Source organism: Megalopta genalis, chromosome 5 (assembly GCF_051020955.1).
Source record: "Megalopta genalis isolate 19385.01 chromosome 5, iyMegGena1_principal, whole genome shotgun sequence".
Lineage (NCBI taxonomy): Eukaryota > Metazoa > Arthropoda > Insecta > Hymenoptera > Halictidae > Megalopta > Megalopta genalis.
The window spans coordinates 10,831,741-10,845,908 of record NC_135017.1 but is presented as its reverse complement, the minus strand read 5'-3'; the positions used below and the strand labels follow the sequence as shown (position 1 = coordinate 10,845,908).

Genomic DNA, 14,168 nt, shown 5'->3' with positions numbered 1-14,168 from the left:
CGTGGCCACCACGGAATAAATTACGGTGTTTTGAGTCACGTTGCCAAATAAATTTGTTCTGCCATGTAATACCTTAAAGGATCTAGCGGCGATCGGTGTTGTTCAGCGAATTGGGACCGTTAGAAAATATATGTATCGGGCCGTGGCAACGTTCTTTTAAAAAAACAGCCCGCTCGCCGGTATTGAAAGTGTAAATAAACGCATTCATCATGCCGCGGCCAGAAAATTGCTATTTTGCGGAGATTAATACAAGCCGCAGATTACGCAACCGTCCGCCAATGTTCGATTTGATTGATTTAAGACTTGTTTTAAATATGATTGATGGCTTCGAACTTCCGTTTTCATGGTACACGGTTCTTGCGATCCAGTATTCCCGCCTTTTCTTTCGCGCTTCACAGGAAACGTGGAGAAATTCATTGTTACGCAATCGTTTGATTCTGGAGCACCGGTGATTGTCGCTTGAACAATTGCAGCACATTGGGAGTCCATCGGTTGAGTACTAAAAAAGTTCGCGACTCTGGGAGACCATTAGTTGAGCAGTCAATAAATTCTCAGACTTTCAGCGTTCATCGTACGACTAATTAAAACATTCTGTGGCTTTGGAAGTCCATGACTTGAGAATTTAAAAAATTGTAGCACACTGGGAGTCCATCGGTTGAGTATCAAAAAAATCTGTGATTCTGAGAGACCATTTATTGAGTAGCCAAAAAATTCTCAGACTTTTAGGGTTCATCGTTTGATCAATTAAAAAATTCTGTGGCTTTGGGAGTCCGTGACTTGGGAATTTAAAAAATTGTAGCTCATTGAGAGTCCATCGGTTGAGTACCAGAAAAATCTGTGATTCTGAGAGACCATTTATTGAGCAGTCAAAAAATTCTCAGACTTTAGAGTTCATCGTTCGACCAATTAAAAAATTCTGCGACTTTAGGGGTCTGTAACTTGGGAATTTAAAAAATTGTAGCACATTGGGAGACCGTCGGTTGAGTACCAAAAAAATCTGCGGCTCTTGACAGTTTCGCGGACCCGATGTTATCGTGGCTTACAACGTTGCAAAACTGTCGAACCTCCTTTAATTTCCTCCCGCGCGTGACACTGTTAAGGACCCGGTGCATCTGCGAGCAGCGAAGTGAATGGGATTAAGCTCGCCGGGCGATTGCGAATATTCGCGACGCGAATGGGAACGATGCGCGAGATCCACTTACTCTCGTTTATTCGACACGCAATCGCGGTGGGCCGGCTGAAAGATACAGTAGCGATCGTGCATTTGACACGACGAATTTTCAATTTAGTTGTTTACGGGAGGATTAAACAACTATATTCATTTATTTCACTGACATCTTTCAAAATCGATTTCTCTACTTCGCCAAAGCTGTGTCATTTTCAAGGAACGCGCAAGGTGCCACAAATAATTTTTTCTCTGCGATTTCGCGTTATCAAATTCAGTCGCACCTGTCCGTACCTCGAGAAGAGACTTCGGAGATGTGCTCAGAATTTTTTCCCTCGCCTCTTCCGGCTAGATCGCAGAATTTTTCAAAATTGAGTTCAGTCGAAGAAAAAACTCGAACTAAATGTGTTACACTAGATCTGATCTTAAGTAATTATTTTCTAACGAACGTGCATAGATAATCGACTGAAAAAAATCGAGTAACAGCACCGATGACCAGGTAAAATAACTGGAAAATGTCAAGGATATTGGTTGGATCGATCGATGTAAAATAAATATAACAGTACACGCCGCCGTGCGGCGGCAGGCTCGCGTCAGATCTCCGAGATCCCTCTCTGAAATCGTCTTCGCCGTTACGATTCGATTCGAGACGATTTTATGGAAAGTGAAAGCCGGCGTAGCATTGGTTTGTGCGATCAATTAATCTTTGTCTAAATCATCGGATTCCCACGACGCCGGCCGGACGAGCGGGCCGCTTTTAAGATTGATCTGGCGGGCCCGTTCCGCCGTGCCCGGCTCGTAGTAGGCCGCGCGATTCATCTGCCCGCGTTAGATAAATACGTGTAATTATTAATATGGAGCACAACATTCGCGAGAATAATAATGAAAGCTAATGAAACCGGCTGCCGCAGCGCCGGCGGAATGCTCCGCTCGCCGATTTCCATTGGGATCGCGGGATGAACTTAACGATCGGCTCCATTCATCCTGCCGATCTAGAATCCGCCGTTCTCCGTAGCCTCGATCGCGGATCGAGAGGCGCGCTTCGCCGTGATTTATAGATCCCCGGGACCCGATCACGACTCTCTGCCCCGTCCCGCGCGCCACCGCGAAAGATTCGCGCGATCGATAGCGGGCCAACGGTGCCCGGTCGAAGCCGACTATTAGACCGAACAGGTGTTCCACGCTTGAGAAAGAAAGTTCGGCGCTCCGGTTTTTGCATGCGTCGTGGTTTTTCTGCTCCGCTCCTTCTTCTTCCCGCTGTTCTATTTTCGTCCGTCTCTCTCTCTCTCTCTCTCTCTCTCTCTCTCTCTCTCTCTTTTCATCGCGCTACTCTTCTTTTTTTCGGCGAGCCGCCTTTATCGCGATGCTCATCGATTAGGTAAGAGCGCGTTTATTATTGCCACAGTGGAAGAGCTGATCGCTGAGCCGATAATTAACCGGTTATGTAAGATCGCAAGAAAGCCGGATGGATCGTGTGGATGAAATTGTATGTATCCAACGGTCGTGAACGAACGACTGTCGATTTTCGTGAGAAATTCGCTCGGTCTGCGTATTGTGCCGACTTACGCTATGGAAATGCCCGGGGATAACGTAACAGCCGAAGAGCTCCTCGCGGATACCTGCCGCGCAGAGTTTCGTAGACGTGCTTATTATTAAATTGAATAGGGAACATTTATTTTAGGTTGTTTCAGAGAAAACGTGATGATTCTGGATTTAAATTGAGAATTTTAATAGATCTTTGAAATTTATTATAGTGAATAGGGTAAATACTATTAAATTAGGTTGGATAGGTTTATTTGGGTCGTTTTATGTAAATTGAAGTAATTTGAAATTTTTATTCAGGATTTCATTAGATTTTCTTTGAATTTTTACAGTGAACACGGATAAACATTATTCAATTAAATTGGAAAGGTTTATTTAGGTCGTTTAATATAAATTGAAAGAATTTGAAATTTTAATGTAGGATTTGATTAGATTTTCTTTGAATTTTTACAGTGAATAGGGGTAAATATTAAATTAAATTGGGAAAGTTTATTTTAGGTTATTTTATGTAAATTATAATAATTCTAAATTTAAATTAAGGATTTTACTAGATGTTCTTCAAATTTTTATAACGAATAGGGGTAAGCTATTAAATTAAATCGAGAAAATTGATTTTAGGTTGTTTTATATGAACTATGATGATTTCAGATTTAAATTGAGAATTTTAATGGACTTTTTAAATTTATTATGGTGAATAGTGAAAATAATCTGGACTGCGGATGTTTATGCATGTGACTTTGGGATCTCAGATCTATGAGACTTTGGAACCTTCGTACTCTAGGATCTTAGGTCCCAGGAACTTCAGATCTTGAACTAAAAATCTGGTCCTCCCGTGTCCGTAGAATTGTTAGATCGCGTTATTACGGGACTCTAAGGTCGCAGAGGGGTCCATTCGTAGGCTCTACTTTCACTGCTGAAAGCGCAGCCTCGCGTAATGAATTTATGACACCGCTGGTCCAGCCGCAAGATTTATGGTCTCCGGAAAAATAGTGCACAAATCAACTTCGCACTTGCGATTTTTAAGCGGAAAGATCACCAGTGTGTAAACCGTGACACGAGGTACAAACGAGCGAATGCTACGCAAGCTGCGACTATCGAACACCGACGGAGCAGCGAAGATCTAGATCATCGACGGCCGGGGACCGACACGCGAGGCCGCAGGCAATATCCGGCCGATCGATCTCGAGCCGGAAACGAGAGCCGTTCTCTCTCCAGACGGGCGCGATTGTTAGTCAACGTAACGTAACACGTTCTGCCGCGGGTTCGCCGGGAAAACCGTTTTCTTCGGGACGAAGAAGAAGCGAAGTCGGCCGCAGATCGTGACTCGCCATGAAAGGGAATAAACTCGGCGGCGATCGTATCGTTCGATCGGATCGGTTTAGAAAGTCCGGGATGCGCCGTGTCTCCTTCGGCCGGCTTTTAGAATCGTCGGGGCCGACGAATTCTTCGACTTATTACCTTGACACCTGCTGAGAAACGATAGCAAGACTCCCAGCCGCGTAGCCTAACGGATTACGTTCGGTCAAGTGGGAGATACATCAAGAATTTTTATTATGAAAACCGTAAGTCCGGTCGATATGAGCATTTTTTTCTTTAATCTAGAAGGTTCAGTCTATGCTGTCATATTTTTTTCAAGTGAAACAGGAATTGTTTGTAACCTTGAGAATTTTAGGCGAAGTCTCGTGTTCGTACTTGCTGAACATGGTGGAGAATATCTAACGTTGTACCGAGGGATTTTTATTATGGAAACCGTAAGTCCGGTCCGTATGAACATTTTTTTTTCTGAATCTAGAAAAGCTAGCTTGTCATATTTTTTTCAAGTGAACAAAAAATTGTTTATATCCTCTGGAATTTTAGACAAAATCTCACTTTACAGTTACTGAAGATTGTAGACCAAATCACACCCTGCACTCGGGAATTTTTATTTCGAAAACTGTAAGTCCGATTCATATGGACATTTTTTCTCTTGAATCTGGAAGGTTCAAGCTATCCTGTCATATTTTTTTCAACTGGAAAAAAAATTCTTTAGATCTTCTAGAATTTTAGACAGAATCTCACCTTCCTGTTACTGAAGATTACAGAGCAATTCTTACAACTAATCAATTATATATTAAGTATGAATAATAATCACACTTAACAGATATTACTGCCGGAAATCTCCACGTCGAGTCAAGCTCGTCGAAGTCTGGCAAGGGGTTGGTCCGGTCCGAGATGGTCGTTTCCCGATTATCAGAAGGCTGTTTTGACACGACGGAATTCGGTCGTGGAATTCGGTCGTGGAATTCGGCTGGCCGCAGGTACCAGTAGATTTAAACGAATTCATAGTCGACAACTCGTTGCCCCATGACTTCCACGCAGACGTCCTTGAGTCCTCCGCTTTCGAAAAAACGACGAATGCCAAAAGTTGATGGTATGCTAAACAAGCCTCCCTGGCGCCGGTCGTGCTCGATTCGGAATTCACTTTCCTTCGAGCCGTGGAATTAGAACTCGCCGCGTGGAAATCGCTGCGTAGAATCGAGCAAAATCAGCCGTGTCCCCTTGGCCAGCCTCTTAGTGAAACGGCCATTACGGAATTAGAGGCTTCGACCATTGTCCACTGACATTTCATTGAAATGCAATGGCTAAGCGATCTTTGCCAAACAACTCATTCGAGAAAATAATTACAATATGCATCGAAACATTAACCATAAAAATTCGCAATTCCAATTCCAATTATTATAAAAGTAAACAAAATACGGGTACACGTGCACTTAATTGGTATCCGCGTTTTAACTGGTTCAGCAAGCGTAAGAATTTTCTAATTTCACGGGGACACGTAACAAAAATGAATGTCATTGTTCGCCGAGCGGAAGAAAGGTGTAAAACAGCCGAGAAAACAAATCGAAGGGAACGATCTCGATTTGCAAACAGTTTAATACAGTTACCATTTCGTTTCTGTGAAGAAAGAAAGGAATTGTTCACGTTTCGGACGAATTAAAACGCGAATAAAAGTACGCTGATTGCACGCGCGCCCGTGCGCTCGAGAAGTGGGCGGCTTAATACGCGTGTACACGCGAACGTGCAATAACTGTCGAAACACCGAGATGCCGGTAAATGCCAGTTCCAGGCGGACGAAACCGTCGGAGCCCCCGAATTTGCGGTCTAGCGAAAAATAACCGTGGAACGTTGGGTCGGCTGGCGCGAGACGCGGCGCCGATCGTTTCTAAAGTGTATATAACGTTCGCGATACGGAATCGGGGAAAGTCGTTCGCCATGGAAACGAGTCACGGCCGATGTGCCGGTTTTACGTAAGGTGAAAATCGTCTTTAAGGCGAGGGAACACAGCCGCCGATGCAAAAGCGAGACGGAAACAGAAAACGCCTGCCGTTGCCGCTGCCGCGCCGGTGCGTACGACCTTCTCCTCTTTTCGAATCAAACACCTGATGCAGTCCGAGCCTTAAATCTCTGTCCAAAAGCGACGAAACCGGTAACCGGTTACACCCACTTTCTTGGTCCTCGCAACTGGAGCAACTCGTATCTTTCGCTCTGTCAGAATTAAAAATAAACACGCGAGGGGAGGTTTTAATGAAGCTCTTCGCGGCGATGCTGGTGACGAAATAAGCAGCCTCGGGACCAAGATGTTCCCCTAGTTATGCGTTAAATATTCTCGTAAAGAAATCGGCATTGGCAAAAAGACGCCGCAAAAAGCTTCATCTCGAATGATATAAAACAAATGATATGATTTCCTTCATGGCAAAAATGATATAAAATGATATAAAATTGTAAAGAATTGTAAGAAGAATTTCATAATAATGTACTAAATACTAAGAATAAATTTATTCTTATTTATTTAATTTATTCTTCTTTACTTAATTTCTTGGGGAATATTTTATGCTGCACAAAGATCCGCAGGCTGTTCATTAAAAAATCTGCATCGCCAATAGGTGCGAGCTCTCTTTGTTAGTCGCGAGAATGGTGCACACCGAAGGTCTTGGAAATTTATTTTATTTTTCATGGCCGGTTGAGAGACGCGTACAGTCTCTGATGCTTGATAAAACGGCTGATAAGATGGGAGATGAGATTTTCGAGGGAGTTGAAATTGCCTGCAGAGGTATTCGGAGTAATACAAAAGACGGCGAGCTGATTACAGATTGCACGCACGTTAATGGCGGCCGTGTTCCCCGATTTCGTATTCACCTCGGGGCTCCCCGGATCGCAGGAGAAGGGATCGTCCACGGTTTCGTGATGTGCCACGCGAAAGAGTAGCCACTGGGTGGCGCGCGACAACACCACGAAACCGTTTTACGTACTTGTCGTAAGCTTCCATTGTTTCGTTCGCATGCGCCGCTGTAATTGCTGCAACAAGGTTGCAGAACCGCCGGGCTCGTCACGACGGCCGACCTGTTCGATAACCAATTAAACCCGCTCACCTGGGTAACAATTATACACCCGGTTACGTTGTCAACATTCGCTAGTTGGCGTGAAAACATTCGCGTCAGCTGCGATCTCCATTTCTCGCTTCGCGCGTATTCATCGAGCGGAACTTTGACGAAAATTTTGCGATATCGGAAGATCGATTTTGGCGCATCGGAAAAATATGACGGAGTTGCTCGAACCTTCTGGATTCAGGAAAAAAATGGTCGATCTCGATCGAACTTACAGTTTTCGAGATAAAAATTTCGATGTGCAACCATGAGATCTCGTTTACCATGTCCGGCAAGTGAAAACATGGGAATTTGCATAAATTCTTGAGGCTGTAAAAAATTGTTTCGCGCATTTAGAAAAATATGATAGCGTAGTTCGAACCTCGTAGAATCAAGAAAAAAATAGTTCAACTCGATCGAACTGACAGTTTCCAAAATAAAAATTCATGGATACGATGTGAGACTTCGTCTATAATATTCAGTAGGTACGAACAGTAAACTCTGACTAAAATTCTCAAGCTCATAAAAAATTTTTCTTTCGCGTGAAAAAAATATGCTAGCACTGTCTGAACCTTCTACATTCAAGAAAAAAATAGTTCGACTCGATCGAACAGACAGTTCGCGAAGTAAAAATTCCCGAGTAAAACGTGTGACACGTTGCCCACAATCTCCAGCAAGCACGAGATGCTACTTTCGAAAAAATTCTCGAGACTATAACAAATGTTTCCTTCCTCTTAAATAAATACGGTGACACAGTTCGACCCCTCTGGAATCAGATAAAAAATGCTGAACTCGATCGGTCGGACTGCTTTCGACAGAAAAATTCGCAAGTACAGTTCTTACGGAGCTCGATGAAATTATTGGATGTGGAGCGCGATGGGCCCAGGGCGAAAGAAAGCGCCGTGCACCGAGCATCCTTGAAGTAATTGGGCCGTAGTCCCATCTGCGAGGTGCCGCAGGATGCAGGCAAAAAACGGGAAAAGGAGCCCGCCCCGCCAGAAATAATTCCGGCCGTGAAACGCGTTCGCCGTTTTGTGCTCGCACCCGAGGCACCGTTACGCGCGAGCACACGTACAGGCTCGACCTGAATTATTTCCGCTGCAACGCGGCCATTGTGCCGAGGAGTAGTTTCGAGTACGCCATGGACCGCCTGCACATGGTCGGTTTCCATCGATCATTGATCGCCGCTACGAAAAAACCCGGGACCATTGTCGACAGCCACTGGCAAACGCTTCTAGTTCCCCAGAAAGATTTGTTCCGTCCAACCGGCGGGAAAAATCTCGGAAATGTCGAAAATTTCGAAAATTTTTCATTCCGTTTTAATCACCGTACATTTTTTATTGCTGTATATTAACTCGTGTATATTTAAAATCAACGTTCCATTTTTCTGTTCCAGGCTGAAGGAATTGATCACCTGGTAGCCATGAACCTCGCGCTGCATGGATTTTTGTTGCAGGGTGAGTTATTGAAAATTTCAAATTTCGAACTCTTTTTGTTTGCAATTAGTGGGTTGAATTTATCTAGCTCGAATGGAATTTTATATCCAGCCAAAGAAAGAAAGAAAGAAAGAAAGAAAGAAATCATAAAAAGATAATCTACGAGAGTTCTCTCTCTCTCTTTCGTGAATTTCTTTGTCCGATTCTCGACGAATTGTTCGCATAAAATGCCGCGCGTAAATTGTTAAACATTTGAATTTCGTCGCACGTCGATTGGCTGGATTGTAAACGAGATCTCGATTCGAATTCTTCCGCGGTGCATGCATCGCTCGTGCCCGCTGCACGCATATGCCCCCTTCTCGCGGAATAAAGCGATGCAATATGGTGCATCGCGGGAACAATGCGCCGTGGAGGAACTTGCACTCGGGAATCGGGGGTTGACCTAACTCAACTTCGCTCGTTGCATACAAGGTCCTCGAAAGAGGGAACGGAACAATGCGCGGAAGAAGTGCACGCGAGCCGGCGAGTAGCACGCGCTCCTCTCTGTCCTGCTTCTTTAACGCCGTAACATGTGGAGCTGACGTCTCAAAAATCGATAACGCATAGCGTTTACGTCACCGCGAGCTATAACGCGGCAATTTAATCTATCGCAGTCCCGACCTAATGGCGAATTCTTGCGCGCGAAAGGATTGGAAATAATTGTCTAGCGTTCACCGCAACTGCGCGTTTAATCCAAGGTTATTTTCCAAAGGGAAATATAGAATTTTTAATCAATTTTTCAAGCCGCGATATTATTAATTATCTTCGCGTATCTTCATTACATTCAATGGAGCCTGAACGAAACTGTTAGAATTTTCAATTGTTTTCTCATTCTGAAATTTTCTGCTTTTAGAGAACAGTTATGGCAACGATGTCCAATATGAGGCCCATTTGTTTTAAAAATAGCGATCTGCTTGTTCAAATCATCGTTTGTTTTAGAAATCATAATCTTTGATTAGAAATCATTTCATTAAAAGTTCAAAAATTCAGATATTCTTTTAGAATTTACTGGGAAATTAAGAGTGTTTGTCGATTAAAATTATGATACAAAATTCAATTGTCAACGTAAAAGTTATCTTGCATTTATAAAAGTCTCCGGTTAAATTACGATGAAATTGAAGCTCTGCTCCGAAGCATTTACATTTACATCTGATCGGAAAAATCAGCGAATCGACGATGGATGCGCGGTGTTAACTGGGTTTTCGTGTCGAGTCAAGGTGTTTCCTACGTGAACGTAAACACGAGACCGTCCGCCGAGCACGCCGCAAGAATCGCGAATGAATCGAGCTGCGTGTGGGAGGGGGGTGGGGCGAGGTGTTCGCGAACACAGAAGGAGAATCGCGAGTGTAATTGTTATCAGGCGGGGCGGACACGTGGATTTCATCGAGCCAGGTTTCCATCGGCCGCGTTAACAAAGAATCGGGGAAGGCCGCGGGGAAATAGCAAAAATGTCGTTTACACGGCGAGACGCGCGAGCAATTACGTGAAATGTAAAAATGTTCGAGATAATTGATGACAGAAACGACCGTTGCTTGCTGCCGAGCTAAAGTGATTTTGTCAAACGATGCTTACGCATGGGTTTATTCGATGTATGACGTAATAACAAGATGTTAGGAGTAACTAGATGTTGCAATTATACAGATGTTTCGCCTGCCGGCGGCGGGCTTGATTAAATCTACAGAATATTATAAGCCGGTCGTTTATTTCCACGATCTGTGCGGTTGCTTTCATGCGGCGGTGATTCAGCGGGTTTAAGCTCGTTTTCAGCGCTGCGCACGCGCCCGCCGCGGACTTCATTTCCGCCAATTCGGTCGAATTTATCGCGTTTCCAGTTTTTCGAAGTACTAGCTCACTGCTCTACAATAATCTTCCATTGTTACGATCGTGAAAAGTATTTCGATCGTTAGAATTTATTAGGGAAAAAGAAAAATCGTAACCTCCTCTGTGTCTACATTTTTATTCAAAAGCTGCAAACCCAATCGGAAGTTGAAATTTTTTTATTTGATTGCGGATGGTTCGAACTATGCCGTCATATTTTTATAAGGTGAAAATAAAATTGTTTCTAACCTTGAGAATTTTAGACAAAGTTTCACCTTCGTACTTACTGAACACGGAAGATAAAATCTCACGTTGTACCGTGGAATTTTTATCACGGAATTATGAGGTCGATCGAGTTGAACATTTTTTTCCTGAATGTAGAAGGTTCAGACTAATGTGTTATATTTTTTATAAGTGAAACAAAAATTTGTTATAAGCTCGAGAATTTTTGTCAGAGTCTTACCTTACATTTGCCCTGAAAATTCTAGAAAAAATTTCACGCTGTATTCAAGAATTTTTATCTCGAAAACCGTAAGTCCGATCGAGTTGGACTATTTTTTTCTTGATTCTACAAGGTCCAATCTATGCTATCATATTTTTTATCATGCAAAAATTAATTTTTTATAGCCTCGAGAATTTTAGGCAAAACGTCACCTTACATTTCTCCTGAAAACTGTAGACAAAATTTCACGCTGTACTCAAGAATTTTTATCTCGAAGACCGTAAGTCCGATCGAATTGAACTATTTTTTTCTTGATTCTACAAGGTCCAATCTACGCCATCATATTTTTCGTAATGCCAGAAAGAATTTTTGATAACTTTGCGAATTTTAAGCAAAGTTCGATGGCGTCTCGAAGGGAGTCTGTGTGGTCGACGGATTATGGTAAAGTGGGCTTCGGCATCGCGACTTGTTACAATAAAATTCCAAACAAGTGGATGCGCCGGTCGTCCCACGTGTTTCGACCGCGATGCATAAGTTTCACGGACGGATGTCCTACAGGGCAGCATTCCATTGGTCAGCCGTCGCCGATGCAACTTCCATTTGGCTCCTACGTAAACATAAATATATGCGAACGACGCTCGTACAAAGGTGGTTTAGCGGTGTATTCGCGCGGTAATCGCTGCCGGTGGTCCAGAGACAGGGCTATTCGAGCGTATACAGCCACGGTAATGAATACAAATGTCTTCGTCCGAGTCGGATCTGCATTCGTAAACCTCGTGGATCGTTCCTTTATCGATCCCCGCGGCGGTCAAAACAATTTTTTATTTGACAACGCTCGCACGAAAAATAATCCCGCCGCGATCCTCTATGCCCGCAGCAGAAAATATATTAGTCTGGACGAAACCTCCATCGAGTGAATAAATTGTCCGGCGTTCGAGTCGTTGCACAGTGGGCTGCAAACCCGTTTAGGGTGGTGGAGCCAATTACTCTGCCTTTTGTTTCTTTTCAAGTATAATTCACTTTATCGAATAAGACACATCAAGTTTTTTTTTATTGAAATTTAATTAATTACTTATGAAATCGTTTATTAAAATTAAACGTGTAAAGGGCGGAAGTTCATAAAATACGACGAAAATTATTTCAATTTTTTGACACTGAATTCGTGTAATATTATGAAGCCAAAAACATGTATGTATTAATGTTGAAACAGTCGAAATGATAGGAGAACGATTTCATTAATATAAAAAGGTTGAATAATATACTTTTGCCCACGAATTACCCAGAGATATCGTGCGTTGCCCGACCGCATCGAGGCTCCCGTCTGTCTTCGGTATTTTTCTTCCGGCCGCGTCCGCCGTTTAAATTCCCATCGGACAGCCGCGAATTCGTGCGGATTTATTAAGTCTTTCCGGCAGCGGAACCGCGGAAACGATGAATTAAAATGCATAATAAGCGGGTTAGGCTAATTAAGCCAGAACAGACGTCGGCCGGATAGATAGACGAAAGTCACGGCTGCATAATGCACCGCGATTGCACGCCGTGCTCGCCGCGGCGGGGCCTCGCTCGATTTTCTGCAGCTGCATGTAATGCAATCAACCCGTAACGACCCGCGTCCCGGAGAAAGTGGAAAAAAAAATCGGATCAGATATACCGCGATCCAGGAATTTCTGACCGATTTTTACCGGTCCCCGGCGTATAACAATGTTCCCGATCACGATAATCGAGCAGATCGCGTTCCGAGTTGTCATTTATTGATTACCTTTATGGTTCATTTAATGCGATCGAAAGAAACCGCGTAGACGCGCACGCTTTCTACATTCTGGTTCCGCAGACAGCCTGATCAGTCATTCGAATTTCTTTATGGGGCTTATCTACCTGCTGCGAGAGCTGAACCAGGTATATTTAGACATAATCTATACATTATTAAGGCACGGTCAGTTTGATATGAAATTAAATGCGATCCAAGCTGGACTTAATCCAGAGCCGATTATTATGATCGATGTTTGACCTAATCGTTACGACGAATTTTAGCGAAATCTGACCATTATGATCGCTAGACTGCAGATCTTTATGCGAAATAAATATTGCACGCGTCAAGTGCAATTTTGCTTCTTTATTAAATAATTTTAATAAGTTGTGAATGACACATCGACATTTTCGATTCCTTTTAATTCGTTCACTGCTCTAGGTTAGATACATTTGTCTTAATTGTATATATGTAATGCTTCATAAACGTTAACACACGCCTACATAAATAAGATAATAATCGTTAGCTCGTAATAACAATAATCGGTGTTCAACTACTACCACTGTTATATAAAACAAAATTTAGATAATAAAGTATTATCTAAATTTCGTTCCGTTATAAATATAAATAAATTATAAATAAAAATATATAAATAAATAGGTATAATATAATATAATATAATATAATATAATATAATATAATATAATATAATATAATATAATATAATATAATATAATATAATATAATATAAATAAAGATATAAATGTTAAATAAAAGTGCTAATTATAACCAATCATAAGCAGACTCAACCACTATGACATCTGTTCATACTTAACTGTAATGACCAAAATCTGTCCACGCCTACACAAGTCGCGCCAAATTCTAAAAACGAAGTCGAAAGAATCGGCTGCCCACGGTCGTGAATTCATGGATTGCGAACGTAGCGGCAAGGTGGCCGACAAGTTCACGCGAACAGAATCGCAAATCGGCTGAGACAGGTTGGCGAATAGTGTCGCAAATGAATCATCAGCGAATGCGTTTATGATGCGAGGGCGTGCATCGTCGCAGAGCCCGTCCTGTCGCCTCGCCTCGTCTCGCCGCGCCTCGCATGGAAAGGAACACCGTTGCCCGCAGCCTTGTCGCAAGCGCGAACCGAAGAAAGTTCTGGCGAACCAGGTTGCGTGGCTCATGCCTCCGAGCGTGAAATATGCGGAAGAATATTTTGGAACGATCGAAAAGATACGCGAGCCGTTTCCGCGTTTCAATTAAACCGAAGGGAACCGAATCACGCCGCAGTGCCTCCCGGTGAAACGATCATCGAGACTTTGCTATTTATTGTCGTTTCACTCGCCGTGGATTTGTAGTCTTATCATAGTCTATTTTCCGATTTTCCAAACCGCGAGTTTTTATTTTACTTGTACGATAAGTTATTCTTCTTTGGAAGATGATACCTATATCCTAAGGCATCAATAGGCTTTGCTTTTTATTGTAAATTTGGGATTTCGGTGATTTCATAGTATAGTTTCGGATTTTCTAAACTGCAAGCTTTAATTTTACTTGAATGATGAGATATCTT

The 14,168-nt window shown here is 42.8% G+C and overlaps 1 protein-coding gene across 5 annotated transcripts in view; it reads left to right on the top strand.

The window, feature by feature from the left end:
• Positions 1-14,168, top strand: part of LOC117221076 (uncharacterized) — a 73,611-nt gene that overhangs the window by 27,147 nt on the left and 32,296 nt on the right. For all 5 annotated transcript variants that reach the window (XM_033471723.2, XM_033471721.2, XM_033471722.2 and 2 more), the window contains one exon: positions 8,507-8,567. In XM_033471723.2, coding sequence (XP_033327614.2) covers positions 8,534-8,567 — 34 coding nt within the window. In that variant the 5' untranslated portion in view covers positions 8,507-8,533. The remainder of the gene's footprint in view (positions 1-8,506; positions 8,568-14,168) is intronic.